The sequence below is a fragment of the Podarcis filfolensis genome (genome assembly GCF_964270895.1).
Source record: "Podarcis filfolensis genome assembly, chromosome: 2".
Classification (NCBI taxonomy): domain Eukaryota; kingdom Metazoa; phylum Chordata; class Lepidosauria; order Squamata; family Lacertidae; genus Podarcis; species Podarcis filfolensis.
The window spans coordinates 75,061,159-75,086,849 of record NC_139605.1 but is presented as its reverse complement, the minus strand read 5'-3'; the positions used below and the strand labels follow the sequence as shown (position 1 = coordinate 75,086,849).

Below are 25,691 nucleotides of genomic sequence, written 5' to 3'. Positions count from 1 at the left end.
GAAGGGGGAATGGAGCTCCTTATGAGATTATGCCCTGCAAAATGGAGGGCTAGAGGCCATGATTCTACCACCACCACCACCATACTGCTTGTGTCTATGGTATCTGTCTGTCTATCATCTATCTATCTATCTATCTATCTATCTATCATCTATCTATCTATCTATCTAATCAAGGATTGGGAACGTTTGGCTCTCCAAATGTTGCTGAATTACAATTCCCATCCACCTTAGGGCCAATAACCAGGGATAATGGGAGTCACTGTTCATCAACATCTGGAGGGCCAAATATTCTCCATGCCTGTTTCAGAGTATAACCCAGAAGACAGGGCCTGTATCTTAACAACTATTTTCTTATTTAAATTAGTTTGAGTCAGATATGAATTATCATTGATTGCAAATGCAAGATAATTAATAAACTCCTGCAGCCAAGCTGGTGCCCAGGACTTCCATACACACTGCCCAGTGACTTTGGTGCTGCTAGCGCAACGGTTTGTTGTCACCCCTGGAGGCATACTCCATTGTCTTTCGAGACAGATGGATGCCAACAACAACCATTGGTATGGACATAAACTCAAAAAAAAAAAAAAAGATTTCCATTTCAACATTTTCAGAATATTTTTCCTATATCTGTTCATATTTATTATGTAATTATGAATTTAGATGTGTATTTATGCATGCTTTTAGAACTTTTCAAAAACTTTTTTTTTAAAAAAAGCACCAATATTTAAGGAGCATCTGAATAGAAATGATGAGTCCTTTGCAATGACATGTCAAACTGGAAAATAATTGAATAATAGAGTACATTCGATTATTATTATTCTTAGAGTTGATATTCATGATTTCCCTTCAGAAGCAACCCAAAACAAAAAGTTTACTCTGAAGGAGCAGACCAGAATACCCTGCATTGTAGTTCCCATTGCATTGAAGCCATTCTACCTGAGTATATGTCTAATTCCATTCCTGCAATAAATGGGCTGCCTGCCAGTAACCATGAGGCTCTGCCACTGGGATGGGAAAAGCAAAAGCAGGAAGCGACTACAGATGTGTTGACTTTTGTTTAATGAACAAGCAGGTTGTGGAACTGCAGCATTCTCAATATCCAGCATGCAAGATCAAGTAGAATTAGTCAGCACAACCAAAAGTGATATTTTCATGGAGTACTTTTTCTGTCAATACATGGGCCAGGGTGTCTGTATCTCACTTTTCCACAAGAAGCTCTAGAAAAGAAATCAGTGTTAAACAAAAAAGCATCACTGAGAAGCTCTGGAAGAACAAACCATTATTGACCACAATAGAACACTGGGCTCAAACAGTGCCTAATTCTGTGTTCAGTTGGAGCTGTTCTAAGTTTTGCTAGATAATGATTAACATGAAAGAGACTGGATCCTTTGTGGTTACAGTACATGAGCTCTATGCACATTTGCAGACTCACAAATCCTGAACTGTAAAGAACACAATGCATTCTTTCATCAACATCCCATTCCCACGTAATAAAAATAAACTTGCATAAAACTGGCTCTGGCATAAGTATTAGTAACTTCTTTACAAAACATGCTGCATCATATACACTGCAAGCACCAAATGTAACCATCAGCACCACAGATTTTAATCAGCGGCCATTTTGTTATCAACTTGAAAAACGAAAACATCCTCTCATCAGAAAAAAATGCCATCTGTGAACTTCAGTAACTGTTATCATGGTATTTTAACAGTGTCAACATACTATGACAATTTTGTTTCTATGAAAAGAAACAACTGAACAGCCCTTCTTTTGAGAGTAGAATAAAATTCCTTCAGTTCCTCTTTAGACCCATCTATTTTCTTTCTTTTTATGGAATGAAATCTCAGCTAGTCTGGAAACTGACCACTGGAATCTGTGACTTTGTGGTATTGTTTCCAAACCTAGAACCTAGCTCTTTTAAAGCTTGTTACATGATAAGCCAAAATGCTCCAGAATATAAATTACATACCCTCCAACATTTCTCCAATGAAAATAGGGACATCCCATTCCATAATGATAATTTTACTATTTATACCCCACACATCTTACTGGGTTGTCCCAGTCACTTTGGGCAGCTTCCAACATATATAAAAACATAACAAAACATTAAACATAAAAAAAACTTTGCAGGATTGCCTTCAGACGGCTCAGTATTTCTCCAATGAAAATAGGGACATTCTAAGGAAAAATGGGACTGGGGAGGCTTCTCTAAATCAGGGATGTCCTTGGAAAATAGGGACACTTGGAAGGGCTGAAATTATCAGGTGTTAACTTTCAGAGACATGGCCAGGTAGTGTTAAAAAACATTACTGCTTGCTGATTAACTGCAACCTCACCTCATAGCTTTGCCAAGAAAACATGTATTCTTGTATGTTTTGCCATCTGAGCCACAAACAAATGACTCAACTGGTGGGCACGCAAAATATTCTTCGTTTTGATTTATGATGCAGCTCCTCTGAAAATTAAAAAAGACAGTATTAATAAGGTGTAGCATCTTATGGCTGATGCTAATGTCTCTGTCTCAATCACTGATGCCCCCTTGCCCCACCTCTATGAGCTTACTAGGCAATGGCACTGTCAAGGAGGGAAACTGTGAAGATGGGTCCTGACAGACAGCCCAGGGCATAAACCTATAAAGCACCTGCAGAAATGGACATCATCTGAATTCCTCCAGAAAGCTTCTGGCCTCTGTGTCCAGGCCCAGGGGTACCCTGGGAAAATTATGGTGATAGTGGCTGCGACCATCTCAACCTGCACTCTTCTTCAGAGCACCAGGCCATTACAAAAGTTGTTTTTTAAAAGGACGCTAGTGTCAGCAGCAAAAGCTTCCCTAAGGCCCTTAGCACTAATATGGTGACAAATTCAGAAGTTCAAGGTCTATTCATGATAGTCACGCACCCCAAAGCCCAAAGAAGATCTGAGGCTTGTTGAGGCTGCTCAGGTGAGGGGAGGGGAGCCTTCCATGCCTCAGCTGAGCAGTTTAATGAGCCCCCACTGCGCCTCTCCAGCTCGAATGAGCCAGATCAGTGGAGAGCGGGGCTTTCTCAGGTGAGGCACAGAGAGGGTTCCACATCTCAGGTGAGCAGCTTACCGAGCTCCCTCCCCTATTCTGCTTCAGCTCATGGTTGCTCAGCTGAGGTGTGATAGCTGGGAGGTTGAAGAGATTCAGCAAAGCCCCTCTGTGCCTTTGGATCATGAGGAGATCCTCTCTGGAGCACCTAGAGGATGTCCCCTTGGGGCTCTGGGGAGGGTCTCCTCATGAGCCGGAGGCACAGAGGGGCTGGTCAGGTCTCTGCCTCCATTTCCAGGGCCCAGCTGAGAGGTGCTGGAACCCTGAGTTCCAGCTGGAAAAAAACTTGTCACAGCAATGCCCCCTCAGAGCCACACAACTTCTAAGATTATGCAACCTACTAAGATTATACAAGAACATTACAATCACACAATAATAATTAGGGATTCATGGCAATGCTTGATGCAGATCTCTGTGTGTTTCCTTTCAGCTAGATCAACCATTTTCTGTGCAGGTCCATGGGGAAATGATTTGGAGTGCTCCAATATCTTCTTTCAGAGTGACATCAGCTGTGTTTTCTGCCATGTTCTATTGTACATAACAGAACTTGCACACCATTCTCTTGAAACAGAAGTGCCTTGTGTTTTCAGTGTTGATAAAAATATTTAGCTTTGGAACATAACAGCACCTAAAAACGCTTATGTCCCTGTGGAGATGGCAGCACTGAATCAGTGATGCATGCCCTCCTGGCATGCACTCTTTACAAAGACCTGACGAACGAAATTATCACCCCTCTTCTATTGTCCATTCCGGGTCGCCCACCCACTGCCACAGTGTCTTTTCTCCTGGCAGATCGAGAGGAGCAGATGACAGCAAAGGTCGAAAGGTTTTTTAGCTGAGGCAATCGGAAAAAGGTCCACTATTTGACTGCTGATTCAGGACTCTAAATTGTGTTTTATATAATCAACATTTTATGTTGTCCTGTGTATACTGCAATGTTCTTTTGTTGCTATGGCTGTTGGCTGACGCAAATGAAGTTTTATTCATTCATTCACAGCACCTAAAAAGCACACCTTGATTGTGCAGCTTTAGGACACTGGAGACAGGGCTGCAGAAATAGCAAAAGGTCTTTGATCCCTTGCAACCCTGGACAACTGCACCACTCATCCTTAGGCCCCAGCATTTGCCACCACACCATGCCTGGTGCTCTCTAATGCCAGGTCTGATGAAGCTAAATAGGCAGCCTTGAGCAGCTTGTTACTGGCATCCTGACTTTGCCTCTTTGGAGCGGGGACATGACCCATGCAAGCCAGCCCTGTCACATAGTACTCCCAACCTTCTTACATGGATTGATCAGGTTCCCTACTACTGTGAACACTGAAGAACCAACATGGGTAGGTTCGGAGGAGGAGCTGGCTGAGTTAATCTCACTTGCTTCCACAGATACAAATTCAGAATGCCTATAGAGGGCTTATTGGTTAAACTAGGGATGGGGAACCTCAAGCCCATGGGCCAAAAGTGGTTCTCCAGGCCTATGTGGTCCATGGCACTGTCTGTAGGCCACTGCCTATCTGCATCCACACCACTGAGTGGCCTGGCCTTGCTTTGCACCCTCCTCAAGTGTTTTCCCCCTGGCCAGAATGTGTCACTGAATGCTTATAATGCCACTTGCTTGCCTGGATGGAGGATAGAGAGGTATGTTTCAGTGTGTGTAGAAACTAGCCTACTGTAAAATCTGTATTATTGCTCCAAGCACCACAGGCATGTAGTCCTTGGAAGGTTTCCAAGGCCTGTGGGCTGAAAGGGTTATCTGCTCCTTTCTTAGCCTTACTTACTTCACCTCATTGTACCAACACAGCTATAGTGGCACTCTGAACTCCTGAAAAGAGGATGACACAAATATTACAAATAAATGAAAAATCCCTCAGCAGGTGGGAATATAGATTTAAAAAAAATTAAAAATGAATATGCCCTCAGCTGGTGATTTCTGGTATTTACCACACCAGGAAAAGAGGAAAAACCACAAAGTACTTTAACAGCTGGTATCATAAGTACCATCTCTTGCCACATGATGGGGTGCTGTCATAAGAAATATTCACCTTGTACATTAAACTGATGGACAGCCAAACCAAATGTTTGAAATACATTTTGGATTGCAATATTTTACTCATAAAAATGTGAATCATATGCAAGAACTAGTGTGTGTATTTGGGGGAGAGGGGGTGCATTTTAATGCTTCAATCCTGGACAGAATTACTAGGACGTAAATTCCGTTGAACTCAGTGGTCGCTTAGGATTGTTCTTTAAAAGTCCATGTGAAAATTAGCAAGTGAAGAATGCAATGTTGGTCCAGTAAAGTTTGGAGCAGGAGAGATTAGGCAATTTGCTCCTAACTAAATGGGATTTCAACAGTTTCTCCTCAAATAAGACAAAGAGTAAAATGAACTCACCTTTGTTTCTTTAGCAGTGGAACCTAGAATTAGAAAATAATAATAATCCTCAAATGAAAAGAAGATAAAATATAAGAGATACATTAAATTAATGTTTCATTTTGCTTTAGAAAAACTAGACTTGTGAAATCAAATCCCCAATCTATAATTTACCGATGTGACATTTTTGGACACAATATCCCATTCTTTGAAGTTGTTAATATTGTGGGCTTTCATATTTATTCACACAATGAAATTGTGGGCAGTACGTCAAGGCTCTAATCCTCGCCGTATGTGCTGCTGTGAAGCTTCCTTTGATCTTGATCCAGAAGCTGTGATTAGTGCAGAATTCTGCAGCATGATTGCTGACAGGAGTGAGACAACCACTGGTTGCCAACTTGCTACGGGGCTAAGTTCAAGGTGCTACGATTAGTATACAGTGGTACCTCTGGTTACAAACTTAATTTGTTCCGGAGTTCCGGAAACTGAAACTGTTCTTAACCTGAGGTACCACTTTAGCTAATGGGGCCTCCTGCTGCCGTCGCACCGCCAGCACGTGATTTCTGTTCTAATCCTGAGGTAAAGTTCTTAACCCGAGATGCTACTTCCAGGTTAGCAGAGTTTGTAACCCGAAGTGTTGGTAACCCGAGGTACCACCATATAAAGTCTTTAACAGCTTGGGACTAGTTTACCTACAAGGTCGCCCTACCCCATATATGACCCCTAGATTGCTTTGATCAGTGGAACTGGCACTTTTACAGGTGCCACATAATACTTGTTCCACATTTGTAAGAAATTGATCTTTCAGTGTGGTGGCACCCACAGTTTGGAATTCCCTGCCTATTGATATCAGGCAGTACTGACTTCACTTCACTCTTTTTGGCACCTGTTAAAAACATTTTTGTTTAGGCAAGCCAGTGCAGACATGTCAAATGCTGCCATGTGCTTTAAGCGAAGTTTTAACTTATTGTCGATTTTAATTATTTTTAAATGTTTTAATTAATTATTTTTACCTGTTTTTACTGATAATTTCACTGCTTTATTCTTTTTGTAAACCACTCTGAGGCTTTCCCCCTCACAACCGAGCTGTATATAAGTTTTAAAAATAAATAAATTCACAGTGTGCCTCCAGTTGACATGTTTAATTGACAAACATAACTGTGTCTGGATTGTACTACCCAAGAGCTATTGATTCTCATTGCATATCAGAAAAACAGAAAAAGAATGTGGTGTCTACAGTTCACACCTGTGCAGATTTTAGGGAAATAACCAAACATATGTACAAATAAATATGTAGGCCAGTTGTACCTTAATATTTCAGTTATACATTTTCCTGCAAAAGGATTTAGGAAGTTCCTCTCTGGTGAGCCGTTACTTGCCGCAGCGTTTAGATTTTACTTCAGTCCTGTTTAGGTGTTCACATGGACATATGCCAAGGGACTGATCAGGCTCACACTTGCAGACCTCATTTCTGTCCTCCATAACATTTGCACAGTGCCTGCATACAGAGACCCAAACACGCACAGGTTCCAGTTCACACAACCCAAGACCCTCTAGTTCCATGGTTTAGATACTTGCATGCAGGAGCATCTGCAAGTTTGAGTAAATGTGAGAGAAAATGGTACCCTTGGACATATGAGCATACAGAATGAACAGGGATCCACTGGGTAGTAGGTTACGCACCTGAGAAGCAGCACAGGATCAGAGCAAGAAGCACAAAGGCAGCTGCAAATTTCATAGTCTTGAAGAGTCTGTCGCACATTAGTGTGTTTCTCTTAATAAATCCCTAAGACTGGCTAACCAATGTGTATCTGCAGCTATATAAGGAAAGACGAAAGAGTGGGTGGGCAGGTTTTGCACATATATACCTTATTTGCAGTAGAGTCCCTACATGCTGAAACGGCACATAGTATTGTGAAATCTTTGTGATAGGGTGGTAGTTTCAGAGAACACCCAGAAAGTTCTTCAAAAGAAGACTCAAGAATGCTTCTGTGAAAGCAGGACAAACATGAATTTCATTCTTGATCTTTGCACTGTGTATCTGATTAACAAGACTTGGATAAATGGGTGTGATAAGCAACTGCCATTTATAATGAAGCTCAGTATTTATATGGTGATTGAATCTCTAGCAAAAAGTCTCTGGCAAAAAGTCACCCTTAGCATGGAGTAATATGCCTCCTTTTTGTGGTGATGAATCCCTGACTAATATTAACAGATTCATATTAGGCATGGTCCAAGTAGTCAAACTTTGTGGTTGTAGCAGCAACAAAAGATGTGACTGGATAGGAGGAGCTAGAAGCTGGTGACTGACAGAGCCCTCTTATCTTTCAACTGTAGCTTAGAAATTCTAAATATTAAGTGGTATAGAAATACTTGAAGAAAAAGAAGTAATGGGGCATGTTTAATTTGTTGAAACTTTTAAATCTTTTTAAAAATCCACTTTGAAAAATTCTACCTTCTTTTTAAGATGCAAATAGAAACAACAACAAATTAGTTATCTGAGTTATAAACATCTCATTTTCCAATTTAATTCAAACCAATGTATTACTTACCACTGGCCATTGGGGATGGGATAAAGTATAAATAAATGTGAAAGGAGAAGCATGGAAGAAATTGAAGGAGATGAGTAAAAGTGGATTGAGAGGTGTAAGGGCAGGGAAAGTATACACTGAATTGCCTTCTGGATCAGCAGTCGTTTCCCTAAAACATGAGGTTGTCACATTACCCCCCAAAGCCAATGTCTCTACTTAGCTTGAAGAAAGCTGAACTTTGGGATTCCTTGCTGCAAAGAAATAACTGTGGCAAAGAATTCAGCAATTTCCAAAGAGAGAAAACTGAAAATTGTCAGTAATTGCCCGCCAATTATGTTAAATTCTGCCTTCATCCACGTGCACTGCCATTTTGTGACCAGAGAGCTCCATTTTTTAGCCTCCCCAAGTGGGCCCTGGGTGGGAGGCAGAAGGTTTAAGAGCCCTTGAGTTAGAACAAGCACAGAACATTTGTAGGTCCTACAAAATCCTGGAAAACAGAAGTTTTGTTTAGCAAAGTGACATTTCAGAAAAAGATAGGAGAAGGAGACTGAATAAGAACCTAAAATTAGACTTGGGCAAAGAAGGTTTGTAGGGCATTGTCAGGAAGGAGGTAGCAAATCAAGATGTGGAAGGGAAACCCACCCTCCTCACTCTAAGCCCAAGGTAGGAGTAAGGAATATGACAGCTAACTATGAGCTCCTTACTATTAGCTGATACCACCTGTGTGTAACAATGGGAGAGGGGCATTAACAGATGGAAAGGGAACACAACTAGATAGAAGGTGCAAAACTTAAGAGGTCTGCCTCACAGGCCATCTGGCTACTAATGGAAAGAAAAATGGCCTGAAAAATGGCAAATATTGTTCTATTGAAACAACAGAACCTGTGTCCCACACCAGATGTTGTTAGACTACAAAGTCCATCAGCTCAAACCAGCATGGCCAATAGTCAGTGATAGATTGGGGCAGCAGATTCACCAACTCTGTCTTAAATAGTTAGGCCATGATTGAAGATTTTTTGTTGCCCTCTGTGTTCTCCAAAAGTTCTCCACAAGGGTCAAGTCACTGAGCCACTGCTACCACAGTAACAAGGGCAAGAGTTTCTGAAGACCAACTCCTGGACAGAAGGATGTAGGCCTGAAGAGAGGGATTATCTCAGCTAGCTGTCGCTGCACAATTCTGGATCATTCATATTATGTATGGAGCTACCTTTGTTTTTAGGGGAAAGAATGAACCTCACTCAAATTGTTATGAACAGGTCAGAACCAAAATATACGACAAACGGAATAGGGATGGAGAAGTTGTGTCCCTCCAGATGTTGGACTCTAACTCCCATCAACCTTAGCCAATGGTCAGAGATGGCCAATAGTCAGAGATGATATAGTTCAGCAACATTTGGAGATGTTAGAAGAAATGAAGTTAGAACAAATGCAGGTGATTGCTGACTTGGATTTGTACAGGCAATGGATGGACAAATGTTTGGTTAAATATACAGTGTAATGTCTCTCACAAAACCAAACTGACACAGAGAGCAGCAAGGGTTTAAAAGAAGGAAGCCATTCAGTTTTGTCCCAATGTACTACATAGGATCCCAAACTGAGAACATACAGAGAAAAACCCTTGGGAAAAAACATGTCGAAAACTTCTTTTTATCCTGCATGAAGAAGGTTAATACAATCCATGGTATTGGTACCATCCTATCATGACTAGACAGCAGAGCTCGAAAACAGCATTACCAAAGGCGCCACGGACTTTGAAGAAGCACGAACTTAAGGCAAAATGGAGAAACGAGCTAATAATAATAATAATAAATTTTATTTATATCCCGCCCTCCCCAGCCGAAGCCGGGCTCAGGGCGGCTAAGAGGAAGACAAGTTTACTAAACCCTCACCGTGATCAACTTCCACCCAGAAACCTATGATCCCACTGTGGAAGGACGTGTGGATCCAGAATTGGCCTCCACAGTCACATACAGATACATCATTAAGACTGTGTTTGTGGAAGACAATCTTACTTGGCTACGAGTGATTGCCAAAGAAGAAGATCATGACCGCAGGGCTCAAATGAAGAATCTCTCATAAAGCTGGTTATTGCTTAATAGCCTAATAAAGAAAATAACCTGACGCTCTCTATGAAAGTAAACTGGGGGGAAATGTTGAAGGAACTGGATGATCCAGAAAATCCAGTTTGTAGAGCAGAGCAATACATAAAAGGCAATAGGGTTTTGAATTAGAAGGATGGGTCCTCTGATTTTCAGTATAAGCAACATTTGAAGATTTGATCAAAGCTGTATTGCCTCTTCTGTTCAACTGCCATCATTCAAGTCACTGTCACTGTCTCTGTCTCTAGCAAGGATTCAATCCTGGGCTCTAGCTCAGAAAACATGCTGCAAACATTTATACTAACACTGCACCTCCTGGATTTCTCTAAGGCCCGATACATAATGGTTAGTGCTTTCCCTGGGTAGGTGCCCGATGTGTTCTCTGAAAGATGTGACAGTGTAATTTGTGGAGGAGATACATAGGCTGTTGTAATGCTGGTTTGGGTACATTTGAAATTCAGCTCAGCCTTAGCAATTGTGAAGGAAGGCACTGATTCTTTTCACTAGTTGAGACGAGGGCGGGGGAACAGCCGCGATGGCACCCCACCGGGATTGCGCTGTCGGGGGCGGTGGGCTCCCCCTGCACTCCTCTTCCTCCACCAGTGGCTTACACACCAACACTTCACCTTTGCAGATGTTCACACCAATGCAGAAATGTCTGGGCTAGTCAGCATAGCTCCCCCCCCAGCCCCAATGTATTAACAATGCTAGCTAGTTAATTAATTAATTTACCGGTATATACTGCTGCATATTTCAATGGAAATCTCTTCTGAAATGAGCTGATAAGCTGCTAATATTTACTAATATTTAGATCAGGTTAATTTCTATATTTTCTGGGACTTTATTCTTAGAATAAGCCTGAAGGCCATCAGTTGATCATCACTGATCTTGATAACAATTGTTCAATCATTCCATCTCTTCTGGGCCAGCACAATAGAAAGAACACTACATTGCCAAGACTAAGCAGCAACTGTTGTAAATCCCTATAACGTACAAAGTATGACCTATGACGCCAACTTCCCCTGTTTTTTAGTGGAGCTGGTTGGGAAAGGAGTAACCTTGTAACCTGGTTGGGAAAGAAGTAAACCCTAGCATACCATTTCTGGTTTATAATGTCAGTGAAGCATGGGAAGGTGATTTCAAAATGCTGAGAATCTGACCTTTGTATTGTTACGTGCACTGGATCCATGGCACTTGCTGAAAGCGCAGCTTTTTGCTGGGGATGGGGTGGTGGAAAGAAAGATACCAGTCACATTCTAATTCAACATTCCAGTACAAAACAAGCAGCATCAGAGATATACCAAATATACTATGAATAATATGTCTTGAGGTTTGGGGACGGGGGAGAAGCTACATTAGGGGACTATCAGAGGAGATGAACCATCAGTCACTTTGAGGAGGATGAAAGGAAGCCAACAGAAGAACACCAGAAGATTCTACTGGATCAGGCTATGTGCCCATCTAGCCTGTTCCCAAAGTGGCCAGCCAGAAGCCTATGCAAGCAGGACCTACATGCAACAGAATTCTCCCCACTTGTGGTTTTTAGCAACCCGTTTTCAGGGGCACACTGCCTCTTTATAGTGGAGGTAGAACTTAACCATCATAGCTAATAACCATTGATAACCTTATCCTCCATGAATTTGTTTCATCCTCTTAAAGTCACCCATATTGTTGGCCACCACTACCTCTTGGGGGAGTGAATTTAGCTGAACTATGCATGGTATGAAGTCATAGTGCCTTTTGTCTGCCCTGTATCTTCCAACATTCAGTTTTATAAGAAAGGAAAACTTTCTCTGTCAGCTTTCTCAAAACTAAAAAGCCCCAAATGTTGTAATCTTTCCTCATGGGGAACTTGTTCCAGCTTCTTGATCATGGGTATGCAAACTAAGGCCCGGGGCCCAGATCCAACCCAATCACCTTCTAAATTGGCCCACGGACGGTCCAGGAATCAGTGTTTTTTTTACATGAGTAGAATGTATGCTTTTATTAAAAATGCATCTCTGGGTTATTTGTGGGGCATAGGAATTCGTTCATTTCCCTCCCCCCCCAAAAAAATATAGTCCGGGCCTCCACAAGGTCTGAGGGACAGTGGACTGGCCCCCTGCTGAAAAAGTTTGGTGACCCCTGTTCTTGATCATTCAAAGAGACAACTGCCTTCTGACAGCTCTTTGGCATAAGATGAGAAGCCAGTCAAAAAGATAGTTGAGTTTAGATAGTTGAGAAGATCGTTGAGTTTAGAGCCAGATTTAGGCACAACAGTACTAAATTGGATGCAATACCAATCAAATGGGGCAATTTCAAACCTGTAGTTAAACTGTTAATCTACTGTTACCAAAAGACAACTCATGTTGATGATAACTACATAATCCTGCTGTTGAATTCAAAGGGCTGCGAGATGAATGGAAACAGCCACTACTCCTGTTCTGCAAGCTCATTTGCACAAAAGTTTGCACAGAGCTATAAAAGATATTGCAGTTCATGAGTCACAACCTCTTCTGCAAGCAGGAAGACATGCCTGGTTTTATTATTTTTTTTATTGCATAACTCTCTAGCACTGGCAGTGGTGGACCTTCAGGTCTCAAATTTTAGTGGCACCCTGTGTGATGCCAAGATTTGGTGCCCCCCCCACCTCTTGCCTTCCATTCTCCATCATAGTTGTCACATACACACACCAGAACCCCTGAGGCTGGTGCAAATCGGTTGCACTCCCCTAAATCTGCCTCTGGCACAGGCTTCCTCAACCTTCCACTCAGCTTGCTTAATTCTTCAACTGTACATGCTCAATCTGTCCTCTGAAATCAACAGGGATTAAAAGTTTATTGGTTGGATCATGCCCAATAACTTTAAGAGCACTAAGATGCTAACTTGCAAGCAAAATAAAAATCCTTCCAAGTTTTTTCGGAAGTTACAGTACAACCCTATTCATGGCTATTCAGAAGTTGAGACTGGTTGAATTCAGTGTGTCTCACAGGATTTAAGCCTTAGTTACATTTGTAGGGCAGGGGGAGGAGCGGGGAATGCATGTATCATAAAGGAGATTCCTTACAAAAAAGTCAGTTTGGAATAGATTAGGTGAAAACAAGTGTCCCAATCTGAAAAATATAGTGCATTTCTATAAACCTTTGCAACCAGATCTCAGCCCTGATGTGAGAAAATCTGTGAGTACCCAGCTCCTGAGAATAGAAGCATTACAGATTGCTATTATTAATCCATGAGGGAAAAAATGATCATTGTCAGAAACCTATCAAAGTGATGAGAGTCAGAAGTGATTATCCAGCTGCCAGTGTGATTGATGTGAAAAAGCTTGTGTTTTTTTTTAAAAAAAGACTAAATGTTATTCAAAAAATGTAATTAGCATTTCCGTTCTCACTGGGAGGGATTTTCCCTTATCCATTCTTAATACGTCACATGAAATGTGGTCTTTGGAAATCATACTCTTATCATGATGAAGGATGTGCCCAGAAGAATATATATATGCCAGAACTTTGCAGAGTTTCATGTGTTCATTGTCTGGGTTTAGTACTAACCGACAGTGTACATACCACCATGAAGACGACACACGCCTTCACCCTCTTCAGCTTCCTTGCATTTTGCTTCTTCTTCTCAGGTGAGTAGCCTTTAATTCTATTCCCTGATGGTTGCAGTACCTTCTGGCCTCTTTTTGTTAGCTCAGGGCCATGGATTCCATTAGATACATTTCTGTGTAGCTTTAGACCAAGAGGTGACCCACCAGACCCTCAAGGCTTGTAGAACTCTGAGCACAAGTAGCAGGTTTGGGGACATGGCCCTGGAGAGGCCGGGAGCACCTGCAGCTACAAATGTGGTTTGCAGAAAGGTCTCCTCCTGACACTTTGAACAATCTGTGGGAGGAGAGGGGCAATTAAAGGAGTTCCTCTGAGCTCAGGTACTGTGACATGTGGGCTGGCGTTCAAGAAAAGTTATTTAGACATTTTGCAGGTTCCGTCTGAAAAAGCTCACTTCCTTTCCACCTTCTCTGAGTCCATCAATTTCTATCATTCACCTGCCCCCCCCATCCCCAAGAGGGAATGAAATGCATCATCCTTCACAAAACAGACAGGAATAGGATGCTGATTTGCTTTTGCTGGTTTATATGTATAGCTGCACATTTAGCAATAAGAACTTAATGTGCTTATTTCAGTGGGAAGACAATGCATTGTATCATTTCAGGGAAGGCTGTGACCAGGTGATAGGTGTGCCTGCTCAGTTTCCTCCCCAGCTGCTAAGCATTGATGGGCAACCCCAAGGCCCTTACTCTCCCTTCTTTATCATCAATTCAGTCCTGAACCAGACAGCACTTTGACGAAAAGACTGTTTCTAACACAAGGCTATGGCAGCCCTTCACATACAGGGCTGTCTTCCTTGCTAGATTCCCCAAGAAGAAGGAAAAGCCTCTCATTGAGAAAGGCGATAACAAGAGGTTTATTCCAGTTCTCCTTTGGGGGACTACAAATCCCATGATGTCTAGTGGGAAATGAGTCACAATTTGATATTTCCAAACTATAGGGAAGCTGTAGGGGTAACCCCAGAAGAATGGTAGGAAAATGAGTCAAGGATGGGTCCTACACAGTCTCTCTGCAGTTTGAACTTACATTCTGTGTATCATTTCCCACCATACATGATGGGACTAGCAGCAAGAAGCAATGAGCACAAGCTCAGCTTGCACTTCCCCATTGTCAATCACTGAATGAAGTGCACGAGATTCCCTTATATAACATGTTTGATCTACCAAAGTTAATCAGTTATTGAAATATTGACAGCAGGGGCTATAAAATATGCAGAGAGAAAGAGAGAGAGAGAGAGAACAAAAATGAATTCCACATATCCCCTATGTACTGCAGCAAATGTACCTTTGAATCTATGGAACTATGGATCTATGAATCTAGTTTTTTGAGTTAATGCCTATAACTCCATTTTATATAGAAATATGTTACATGAACTGTATTTCCATTCTAGGGATTTCTGGTGATCATGGACAGAAGGTTAGTGCCAACCATTTTTTAAATTAAGGTTCATATTTGCTCAAAGCTCATTTAGGAAGCCCTTGGAGACTACTGACCCTTCCTCTTCTGTTCTTTCATATGCACACAGATCCTGATCCCATCTAACAATGGGCTGCTTTGCATATTCTAGTCCTAATCAGACTGTTGGTGATGACACCAATAATTAAAGATTATTTTGGAAAAGCAAAAGAAAGGAACAGGGAAGCTAGATTCATTCCCGCACCTCCCCTCCCCCCCAAACCCCCTGTTAATGCTTAGGCCAATGATTTGGTCTGAGTTACTGGCAGTAATACTTCTGCTGCCCACAATGTCCTGGAAGACAGCTCACCTGGGCATTTTGTGCTCCACTGCTTTCTTTTCCTCAGGGAGCAGAAGAGGTTACTGATAGGCTAGACACCTGCTTACCATTCTGTGACTGTTTCTTGAACCTCTTTGTAAAGGTAAAGGTAAAGGGACCCCTGACAGTTAGGTCCAGTCACGGACGACTCTAGGGTTGCGGCGCTCATCTTGCTTTATTGGCCAAGGGAGTCGGCGTACAGCTTCCGGGTCATGTGGCCAGCATGACTAGCCACTTCTGGCAAACCAGAGCAGCACACAGAAACGCCATTTACCTTCCTGCCGGAGCGGTACCTATTTATCTACTTGCACTTTGACGTGCTTTCGAACTGCTAGGTTTGCAGGAGCAGGGACCGAGCAACGGGAGCTCACCCTGTCACGGGGATTTGAACTGCCGACCTTCTGATTGGCAAGTCCTAGGCTCTGTGGTTTAACCCACAGCGCCACCCACGTCCCTTTCCTGGCTCAGTAGATTTACCCTAATTAAATTGGGGTCTGCAACTTTAGACCACTTCTGAAACACTCCAGGGGCCTTGCTCATTTGCACTCTCACCATTGGCTTGCTCTTTTATGCTCACTCTTTTGACAGCAATGAACCATCTTTCCATGCTCGAAAAGGAGAGGTTGCACAATATTTTAAGGGGAAGATGAAGATGTGTACAACAACAGGCTGTGCTGGTTTGCAGGAAGGTTTCACAGCAGAGGAATAGACATACTGAAATATAATAAACATATTTATCAATGTGAAATAATACTTATAATGCCTTCGGCAGGATGAATGCATCGAGTTTCCCAAACCAGAGAAAGGTGGCCAGATTTTCTGCACAGATGATTATAAACCTGTCTGTGGCACTAATGGTGTGACTTACCCTAACAGATGCGCACTCTGTGCAGACCAGTGAGTAAATCTTCACACAGCTGTTTCCACCATTTCCTTGATAAAACATGTCATTTTATTCATTTATTTTATTTTATTTTTATATAACAGTGTCAATTTATTTTTAGGGCAGCAGGAGTTCACGTTCATATAAAACATGATGGAGAATGTAAAGGAAAGGTAATCACTACTAATAGGTTACTTTTTAACAGCAGTGATACTGTTGCAATGAAGAACACAGGACTGTATATTTCTCCAACCTGTGTGCAAAACTGCAATCTGTGGAGAACTGGAATCCCATATTACCTCAGTCATGTTCTTAAAAAATAATAATCCCACCCTGCCATCACATTTTATCTGTTCCCACATGGCCAGCAATTTTAGGCAAATGCTCCCCTCTGCTCTGTATTACAGCCATTGGGTGCCTTTTCCTTCTGAGCCCCTTTCTCTCCTGTTCCTGGTGTTCCTCCCTTTTACAGCTTCCAAATCATGGCTGCATCTGCATTGTGTTCCATGTTTGTGCATCGTTTCAGCCATATGTTTGAGAAAGAGATATTCCATACGTCATACCTTTGATTCCAAAGACAGAACCCTGCTGAACTGTGCAGAATTTAATGGGCTTGGGAAACTCGCTGCATTCATTCTGCAGCAACAAATTAAATGTTCCAAGTTAAGCAACTGAATAACTGAAAGAGGACTACGTATTGTGTTTAATTCCTTTGATGGTTACGTAAATTACTTTGGCAAAGACCGAGCTTCATCATAGTCTGTACTGTTAGTTCCAGATATTTGTTTGTGATAAGGAAAAGTAGCAGATTGTTGTTCCGGTTTCTGTCACATCTTGCAAATTCAGAAGTATTCAGGATGCACACAGCCTAGAAAATGGCCATTTCTGCACCAAGAAGTGTTTGTTAAAGGGACCTGAAACACAGCCAGCTTTCAAATGACAAAACCTTGGGAAAGGTTCTTGGAAGCTTGGGGTTGGGGTAGTGGCGTAGCGTGGGTTGTCAGCACCCGGGGCAAGGCAAGTAATTTGCGCCCCCTAACCCGTGGATTTGCGCCCCCTAACCCGTGGATTTGCGCCCCTAACCCTAACCCCCAGATGTTGCGCCCGGTGCAGCCGGCCCCCCCTGCACCCCCCACGCTACGCCACTGGGTTGGGGTGGGCTGCTTCCTTCCCATCTTGGGACTGTAACCAGATGCAGATTGCATTGCTTCTCCAGTAGCCAACTCCGCCCCCCCACGCACTTCCCTGGTTCTGTTTACCATCCAGCCTGGCGAAAAGTTCTGGACAACTTGAAAGCTTGCACATTTTGGTGGCATTTTGGTGCTGCCTTAACATGGGCTTTGGCGGTGTTCTTATGAGCCAAGATAGCTACCCTTATTTTTGATGCCAAGACAGTCTAAGACAGACCTTCTAGCCTACATGCCGACACACAACAACACTATCTCATTTCCTCCACTGAGTCCCAGCGATTCTGCTGAAATCCTGAGCAGGTGTCAGCAGGCTGTTTGGGATGGAGAAAGGAAAAGAAGTTGAGGCTTACTCCAGTTCAGTTGGAGGTAACTGGGGGTGGATAAATCTGATTTGGATGAAGGGGACAACTGGAGTTGCATGTGGGTGCACCCCACCCCTGTAAAAGATTGGGCGTTCTTCAGGTCTTCTGTACTCCTGTACTAGAAGTACAGTATAGGTTTTCTGTTGCTACCTACCAGGGACGCTTTCACAGTAGATTTCTTGCATCAACAGCAGCTTGGACTATCTTTTTTTTTTTTTTTAAATAATTTTTTATTAAAGGTTTTTATAACAACAACAAACATATAACAAATACATAAACAGACAAAAACAAAAACAAAACAAAAACATGTACCATTTCATATCTTAATTTCTTATACCTTTCTTCCCCGACTTCCTCATGCCTCCCTTTTCTGTATTCCAAATTCTTATCAATTACTCAGCAAATCTTCCCTTATTTTAATTTGAATTTAATCTAATCTTCCTTGTTCTCCTTGTCTTAACCATTGCTAATAGTAACCATTTACTTTCCAGTCCAACATCATTCTAACTTTCATTAATTTTGTAATATTTCTTTAGATAATCCTTAAACTTTTTCCATTCTTCTTGCGCTGCTTCTCTTCCCTGGTTTCGGATTCTGCTCGTCATTTCTGCCAAACCCATGTAGTCTATCACCTTCGTCTGCCATTCTTCCAGTGTGGGTAATTCTTGCGTCTTCCAGTACTTCGCAATAAGTATTCTAGCTGCTGTTGTGGCGTACAAAAAGAAAGTTATATCCATCTTTAACACCCCCTGTCCGACAATACCCAAGAGAAAGGCCTCTGGTTTCTTAGGGAAAGTATATTTAAATACCTTTTTTAGTTCATTATAGATCATTTCCCAGAATGCCTTAATCTTCGGGCACGTCCACCAAAGGTGAAAAAATGTACCTTCCTTTTCTTTACATTTCCAACATTTATTATCAGGCAAGTGGTAAATCTTTGCAAGCTTGACTGGGGTTATGTACCACCTATATATCATTTTCATAATATTTTCTCTTAGGGCGTTACATGCCGTAAATTTTATCCCGGTGGTCCACAACTTTTCCCAATCAGCAAACAAAATATTATGACCAATGTCCTGAGCCCATTTAATCATAGCTGATTTAACCGTTTCATCTTGTGTATTCCATTTCAGCAGCAAATTATACATTTTTGACAAATTCTTAGTACTGGGTTCTAACAATTCTGTTTCCAATTTTGATTTTTCCACCTGGAAGCCAATTTTACTGTCCAATTTAAACGCTTCATTTATTTGATGATAGTGCAACCAATCTCTCACCTTCCCTTTTCAGCTTGGACTATCTTAGAGCTCCCTTTCAGATCTATGATTCCAGGATTTGATGACTTAATTCTATGTGCTGCTTTGCTTCAAAAAACAGATGAGATAGGCATGTCCTCTTGTATTGATATAACTTGTATAAAGCACCACAGTACAAACTTCTGGCAATGAATGGATATTTTCAGAATATTTTCTGTTTGCTCTTTCTTATGGAATGCTATCATGAGCTTCATTTAAATAGTAGTACTAATCCAAGGGTTTTTTGAGTTCCAACCAACTAAATATGAGATCAAGAAAAGGATAAGGAAAGTATCTGGCACTTTCCATAATAGCAGTCAGTGGATACGTTGTTCTTCCTTCGAAGCAATATACTAATATCAGTAGTGCATGTACAATTTTCTTTCTTTACACGTATTGTTGATATTAGTAAACTGAATTAATATTTGGGTTTGTTAATAGTATTTTGAATGGCATGCTGCTTTGTTATTGTACTACTGGGTGATTGACAATGGCTTTTGGCTGAGGAATAAAGATGTGTTATTTGTAAAGATTGCATTCAATCACTAAGTGCTTTGCTACTATTTCCTTAGCCGGATGTCTGCAGTAAGTTCCCCCAACAAGAGAAGGGCAAACCAGCGCAGTGTACCCTGGAATACCGTCCCGTCTGTGGTACCAATGGCGTCACTTATGCAAACTTATGTCTCTTCTGTGCGGCAAAGAGGTCAGTGACTTCCCCAACTTTTTGACAGGTGCTGAAATGACAGATCCTCCAATGTGGAGCATGTATTATAGGCATAATGCCACAGGCTCATTCCATGCACAAATATTCTGAGCACATGAGATAACTTACCATCCTATTTGTGGAGTTACCTATCCAAACAAGTGGGTTTTCTGTGCAGCAATGAGGCCAGTAAATTTTTCAATCGATGGAGCTCTAATGGCAGATCTCTCATTGTGTGCTGGCCATACAGTGCTGCAAGCCACTTCCATGCATGAACATTACGAGGATTTTTGTTATGGGCTGGTGGCTCTAAGCATTTGTTTATTTGTTTGTTTGTTTTAGGGACAGTGAAGTTCCTCTTGACATAAAGCATGGAGGAGAATGTAAGGTAAAGGTGAATTCTGGATTTACAGATCATTGGGTAGGATTCACCTAATGAACCTTGTCAGCTTGTGCAACAGTATTCCCTTCCCCCTCCCCTTGCGCTCCCTTAAACTGGCTGCACAGAGGGTTGGGAGAACCCCAAGAATAGCATGTGGGGGGAACAAGGGGGGATGATTCCATTTGGCAGACTTGCACAGACAGAACGTTCATAATAGTGCAGCGTTGAATGCTGCCCAAAGGTTTTAAATACTCTTAATAGTGCCATACGGTAAGCTTCTGTTACGGGGGGGGGGGGGGGGAGGGAATATTCTGTTCTCCAATTTCTTTTATTTCTTATCCGGTATTGTTTTAATCTATGCTGACACTTCCAACCTCCTTTAAATAAAATTCTTTTCCTGACCTTGGCCTTCTTCTGGCACTGTTTTCTATATACCTCTGGACTGACCCCCTCTTTCACTTGCGTCAGCTACCTGACTGTTTGACTAAACAAAGTTCTTCCAGTTAGTTTTTACACGGCTGCAGAGCTTGCGTTAATTTAATTAATACAAAAAGTCATTAATACCGTTTTTCAAAGTTTAGTCACACTAACCAGATATCTAAACACGTCGATGTTCTGTGGAAGTTCTGCTGCCAGGTCAACCCAAATATCAGGCTTTCTCACTGGGGGGAGGGAACGCTGTTACCCACGCCCGTGATCTCCTTCCCAAACCTCTTGGTCCGCTTTTGGGATACCTTTTCCACGCCACAGCAAATTCTTCTAGGTTCTGGAAGCCCTCCTGAACCTTCTGAGGGGTTATGAAGCCTTACAACCCCCATTTTCACCCCTTCGGTAAGTGTGCATCTCGTGGAGCCCAAGAAACGCGCATCCGGAGTCAAACTGTGGCAAACCCGGAAGCCTTAGATTGGCCTTAGAGCTCAAAACCCTCAGTATCTGGCACTTTCCATAATAGCAGTCAGTGGGTATGTTGTTCATCCTTCAAAGCAATATACTAATATCAGTAGTGCATGTACAATTTTCTTTCTTTACATGTATCATTGATATTAGTATACTGAATTAATATTTGGGTTTGTTAATAGTATTTTGAATGGCATGCTGCTTTATTATTGTACTACTGGGTGATTGACAATGGCCTTTGGCTGAGGAATAAAGATGTGTTATTTGTAAAGATTGTGTTCAATCACTAAGTGCTTTGCTACTATTTCCTTAGCCGGATGTCTGCAGTAAGTTCCCCCAACAAGAGAAGGGCAAACCAACTGTGTGTACCAAGGAATACCGTCCTGTCTGTGGTACCAATGGCGTCACTTATGCAAACTTATGTCTCTTCTGTGCAGCAAAGAGGTCAGTGACTTTCCCAACTTTTTGACAGGTGCTGAAATGACAGATCCTCCAATGTGGAGCATGTATTATAGGCTTAATGCCACAGGCTCATTCCATGCACAAATATTCTGAGCACATGAGATAATTACCATCCTATCTGTGGAGTTACCTATCCAAACAAGTGGGTTTTCTGGGCAGCAATGAGGCCAGTAAATTTTTCACTCAATGGAGCTCTAATGGCAGATCTCTCATTGTGTGCTGGCCATACAGTGCTGCAAGCCACTTCCATGCATGAACATTACGAGGATTTTTGTTATGGGCTGGTGGCTCTAAGCATTTATTTATTTATTTATTTGTTTGTTTGTTTGTTTGTTTGTTTGTTTTAGGGACAGTGAAGTTCCTCTTGACATAAAGCATGAAGGAGAATGTAAGGTAAAGGTGAATTCTGGATTTACAGATCATTGGGCAGGATTCACTTAATGAACTTTGTCACTTGTGCAACAGTATCCCCTCCCCCCTCCTCTTGAGCCCCCTTAAATTGGCTCCACAGAGGGTTGGGAGAACCCCAAGAATAGCATGTGGGGGGAACAAGGGGGGATGATTCCATTTGGCAGACTTGCACAGACAGAACGTTCACAATAGTGCAGCGCTGAATGGCGCCCAAAGGTTTTAAATACTCTTAATTGTGCTATTATTAATTACTCAAGTGCCATACAGGTATTTAGACAGATTTTATACTGGGAACATGAGCAAAGGCCACCTCCAACAGTATGCATTCTTTCACAGGATGTGTGCAGTAAATTCCCAGAGCCACCTAAGGGTCAGGCTCCTAAATGTACATTGGAATGGAAACCTGTTTGTGGCAGTGACGGTCAGACATATGGCAACTTGTGTGCATTTTGCCATGCGAGAAGGTGAGTAGATCAAATAAAGGTCCTTCTGTAACAAAAAGTGGCCTGCGGGTTAGTGGAATCACTTTTCTAGTTCAAACTATGTACAAACTATGTATGAAATACGTACAAAATATGTACAAAACATGTAAGAAATTCAATTTTACATTAGAGCTCTCAGAAGGCGGAGGCAGTTAACCCCTGGATGCATCTGAGAAGGATGCAATAAAAACATCCACTGTCAACATAACTGACCAGATCATGTATTGCATGTTGAAGTTCCACAAATTTATCTCATCTTTTTCAGACAAAGTGGAAACACTATCACAATAAGCCACAAGGGTCCATGTAAGGGAAAGGTAAATCAACTGGCTTTATAATTCTCTGTGGCAGCTTATGCTTTTCTTACTAAACACTTTATGCAAGAGGCTGAATTAGTACAGGAGAATTCAATGGAAATACAACCTTTTCCAAAAGGAAAATAGTAGTGAGAGTCTGGAGAGATCACACAGATGTGCATTATTTTGCAAGTGTGGCTCTGGAGAAAAAGTCAGTAAGTATCTCCTTAATCCATTCCCATTTTAGCAAAAGAATTTCCTATCCATTTCCACATATGATGCTGGCCATCTAGATGAGTAAATTACCTTCTTTGTAAATCATAATCTTTGACCAATGCAATTCAGTGTATCAGGTTTATGATATGGAAATGTTTTGTTGTGAAGGGATGGATGTCTTTAGAATGCTCTGTCATGGCTTTGAAAAGACAAACCTTTTTGCTTCTTCGTGGAATCTACTTGCTTCCTCACGGAAAATCAGGGGTTTATATTAAAATGTAGAATTCACAAATCTTGTGTTGCACATCATGAACCTTTTCATGTTAATAAGGGATGTTTGAGGAAACATTCTGTATTTGGTTTCACAGGACGAGTGCAGTGACTTCCCAGTCCCACCTAAGGGCAAGCCTGCTATATGCACATTTGAATTAGCAGAAGTCTGTGGCAGTGATGGTGTGACATATCCAAACAAGTGTACATTTTGTATTGCCAAAAGGTGGGTATATTTCTGTTAACCAGTGTATGAAAATATTTTAATGTAAGTCACTTTGAGCTACTTGGTAAAAAAACCCCATCTAATAAACAACAATAATAAAAACAACAACAAGAGAGTAATAAAGCTGTTGTTGGAAAGAAAGCATACAATTTATACATTTCAAAATGCCTAGCTATGAATTCAGTACATGAATATGCTGTTTTTCCTGGAGAAAAAAGGAAGACTTAGATTAATGCAAGCTAAATCACTGGGATTTACTTAAGGGGGAGGTCCTTGGTGCATCTAAGGATGCTCTAGTGAAAATAAGCATGTAGTGTAAAGGCCCTTGGGAAAGGGGGGAAAACAGTATTTGAGTAAATGGGACTATTTTTCCTCTTAAATTTTTAGACATTTCCTAGAGAAGGATCAAAAGGGAAACGGTTGGAAGATAAGTCCTTGGTACATCTGGGAACAATACACTGCAAACATCTCTTGTCAATATTACTAACTGGACTGTGTAGTCTCCATGCCAAAAAAATTTCATTTTCTTTTTCAGGAAAAGTGGTGGCAAACTAACAATAAAGCATGAAGGGCGCTGTGAGGAACAGGGGCAAAAGGTGAATCCACTTGCTAACATAATTTCCTGATGTGGGATAATGCTCCTCAGTACCCCTTCCAAATGTAATCTCCTAGGCATTCAAGAAATAAAAACTTCCCCTCCAAAGAGGGTCTCAAAACACGACAAAATACATATTCACTTATTATGAATAATAAGCCTCAAGGAATATGGCGCATTCTAATCCTTAAAAAAAAAAAAAGGTATTCAACCATTATTCAGCCTTACATGCCTTCAAGTCATTTGGCTTTGAGTTGTTATCTGAATCCTTAGGACTGAAATGAAAACACCACTCTTTGCATATGTCAAAAGTTCAGACACGTGTTGCCACTTACAAAACACTTACACATTTGTAGATTTCTCCCTTGGAGAAATCCTCCAGTTTCTCCAGTTTTTGTGCCAACATAACACATGAACCTTGGTAGGCAATTGCATATAGAATCTTGCCTCATGGTGGTTAAATACCCAGGCGATGAGGACTGTGGCCATGAAGCATGCTTTTCCCCTTTTTTCTTTTTTGAGGAGCAAGCCTAGTCATTGCATGGTCCCACAAACCCTTCAAACTAATATTATTGTTCATTATAAAACAGCTAACTACAGCTGAAAAACCAGGACACATCTACACTTATTTTGGTCTTCGATTTCCTCTGTTTGTCCCATGACTTCTAGGTACAGGTCTGAGCAGGGGTTGTTGTTATTCTGGTTCTGCTGTTTTCTCTGGGGAAACCTGTGGTTTAACACTGAATTGGAACAAATATCACCCTGCTCAGTCCCATGTCTAGAAGTCACGGGAAAAACTGAGGAAATCTCAGACCAAAAAAGAAGTGTGAAGGAGCCTTCAGAGTGTGAGAGAAGAAAGGCAGGGTGAAAGGAAGAGGAAATAAATGAGCTGAAGGCTCAATCCCCGTTTTCCAAACTACTATGTATCTGAAATCTCTTAACTTGGAACTGAAGGATTGGATGGATTTATGTCTGGCCTGACCTCTCTGATATAACAATGCTAACATTTTATTTTATTTTCCCAGGGCGAATGAAAGAAGACTTAGTGGAAAGCAGCAAGAATTACTTTTAAACTGAAGAAAGATACTCTCTGCAAATATCTTTATTTTCTAGTTTAAAGAAAAGTTTTTCCTGATCTGCTAATAGAATAAACTCAAAGCAACTAAATTCTCTGCCTTTGTTTTGTTATCAACACTACCCTGAGAATGAATCATTCCATGAAGTTGTCATTTTTATGCATTCACCATTTACAGGTTTTGTTCAAAAATTCTTGGTTCTAACTTTTAAAAAATATATATACATAAAATATAGCAAAACAGCTGCACCTGTCTTCCATTAGCATTATCCGTTGACTTGAAATCAGAATCAAATACATACAAGATTACCCCTTCAAAATGTCTATTAGAATGGGAACAGCATGATATGTCTCTTAGAATGAGAGTCAACCAAGAGACACGACTCCTTCAAAATGATTTTAAAGTCTCATTTAACTTAACAATATATATCTAACAATATCAATATTATCCTGTTCAGAGCAGCACTAGAGTACCATCAATTACCAAAATACAAGTTACAGCTGAACAAACAATTAAT

General features: G+C 41.3%; 2 protein-coding genes across 2 annotated transcripts; one reads left to right on the top strand and one right to left on the bottom strand.

The window, feature by feature from the left end:
- Positions 1-1,075: 1,075 nt before the first annotated feature.
- On the bottom strand, positions 1,076-7,258 carry LOC310758215 (serine protease inhibitor Kazal-type 6-like). The gene is made up of 4 exons (XM_083604141.1): positions 7,124-7,258; positions 5,462-5,484; positions 2,338-2,456; positions 1,076-1,217 (listed from the first exon to the last, which is right to left on the bottom strand). The coding sequence occupies exons 1-4, from the start codon at positions 7,200-7,202 to the stop codon at positions 1,151-1,153; spliced, it is 288 nt and encodes a 95-aa protein (XP_083460267.1). The 5' UTR covers positions 7,203-7,258; the 3' UTR covers positions 1,076-1,150.
- A 6,220-nt stretch (positions 7,259-13,478) lies between these two features.
- Positions 13,479-25,261, top strand: LOC310755063 (ovomucoid-like; the record flags this gene model as incomplete). Its single annotated transcript, XM_083597485.1, has 11 exons — positions 13,479-13,677; positions 15,045-15,070; positions 16,201-16,325; positions 16,433-16,484; positions 21,454-21,584; positions 21,950-21,995; positions 22,350-22,477; positions 22,761-22,812; positions 23,376-23,503; positions 24,039-24,099; positions 25,124-25,261. The coding sequence occupies 11 exons, from the start codon at positions 13,479-13,481 to the stop codon at positions 25,130-25,132; spliced, it is 957 nt and encodes a 318-aa protein (XP_083453611.1). The 3' UTR covers positions 25,133-25,261.
- Positions 25,262-25,691: the final 430 nt, after the last annotated feature.

Bases quoted from the DNA above. Each gene is read 5' to 3' on its own strand.
- LOC310758215 (XM_083604141.1), bottom strand. From the start codon at position 7,202: ATGTGCGACAGACTCTTCAAGACTATGAAATTTGCAGCTGCCTTTGTG. The intron at 5,485-7,123 runs GTGCGTAACCTA...TTCTAATTCTAG, and splicing joins GATCCTGTGCTGCTTCTCAG to GTTCCACTGCTAAAGAAACA. The intron at 1,218-2,337 runs GTGAGGTTGCAG...TTTCTTTTCTAG, and splicing joins TTTCTTGGCAAAGCTATGAG to AGCTTCTTGTGGAAAAGTGA.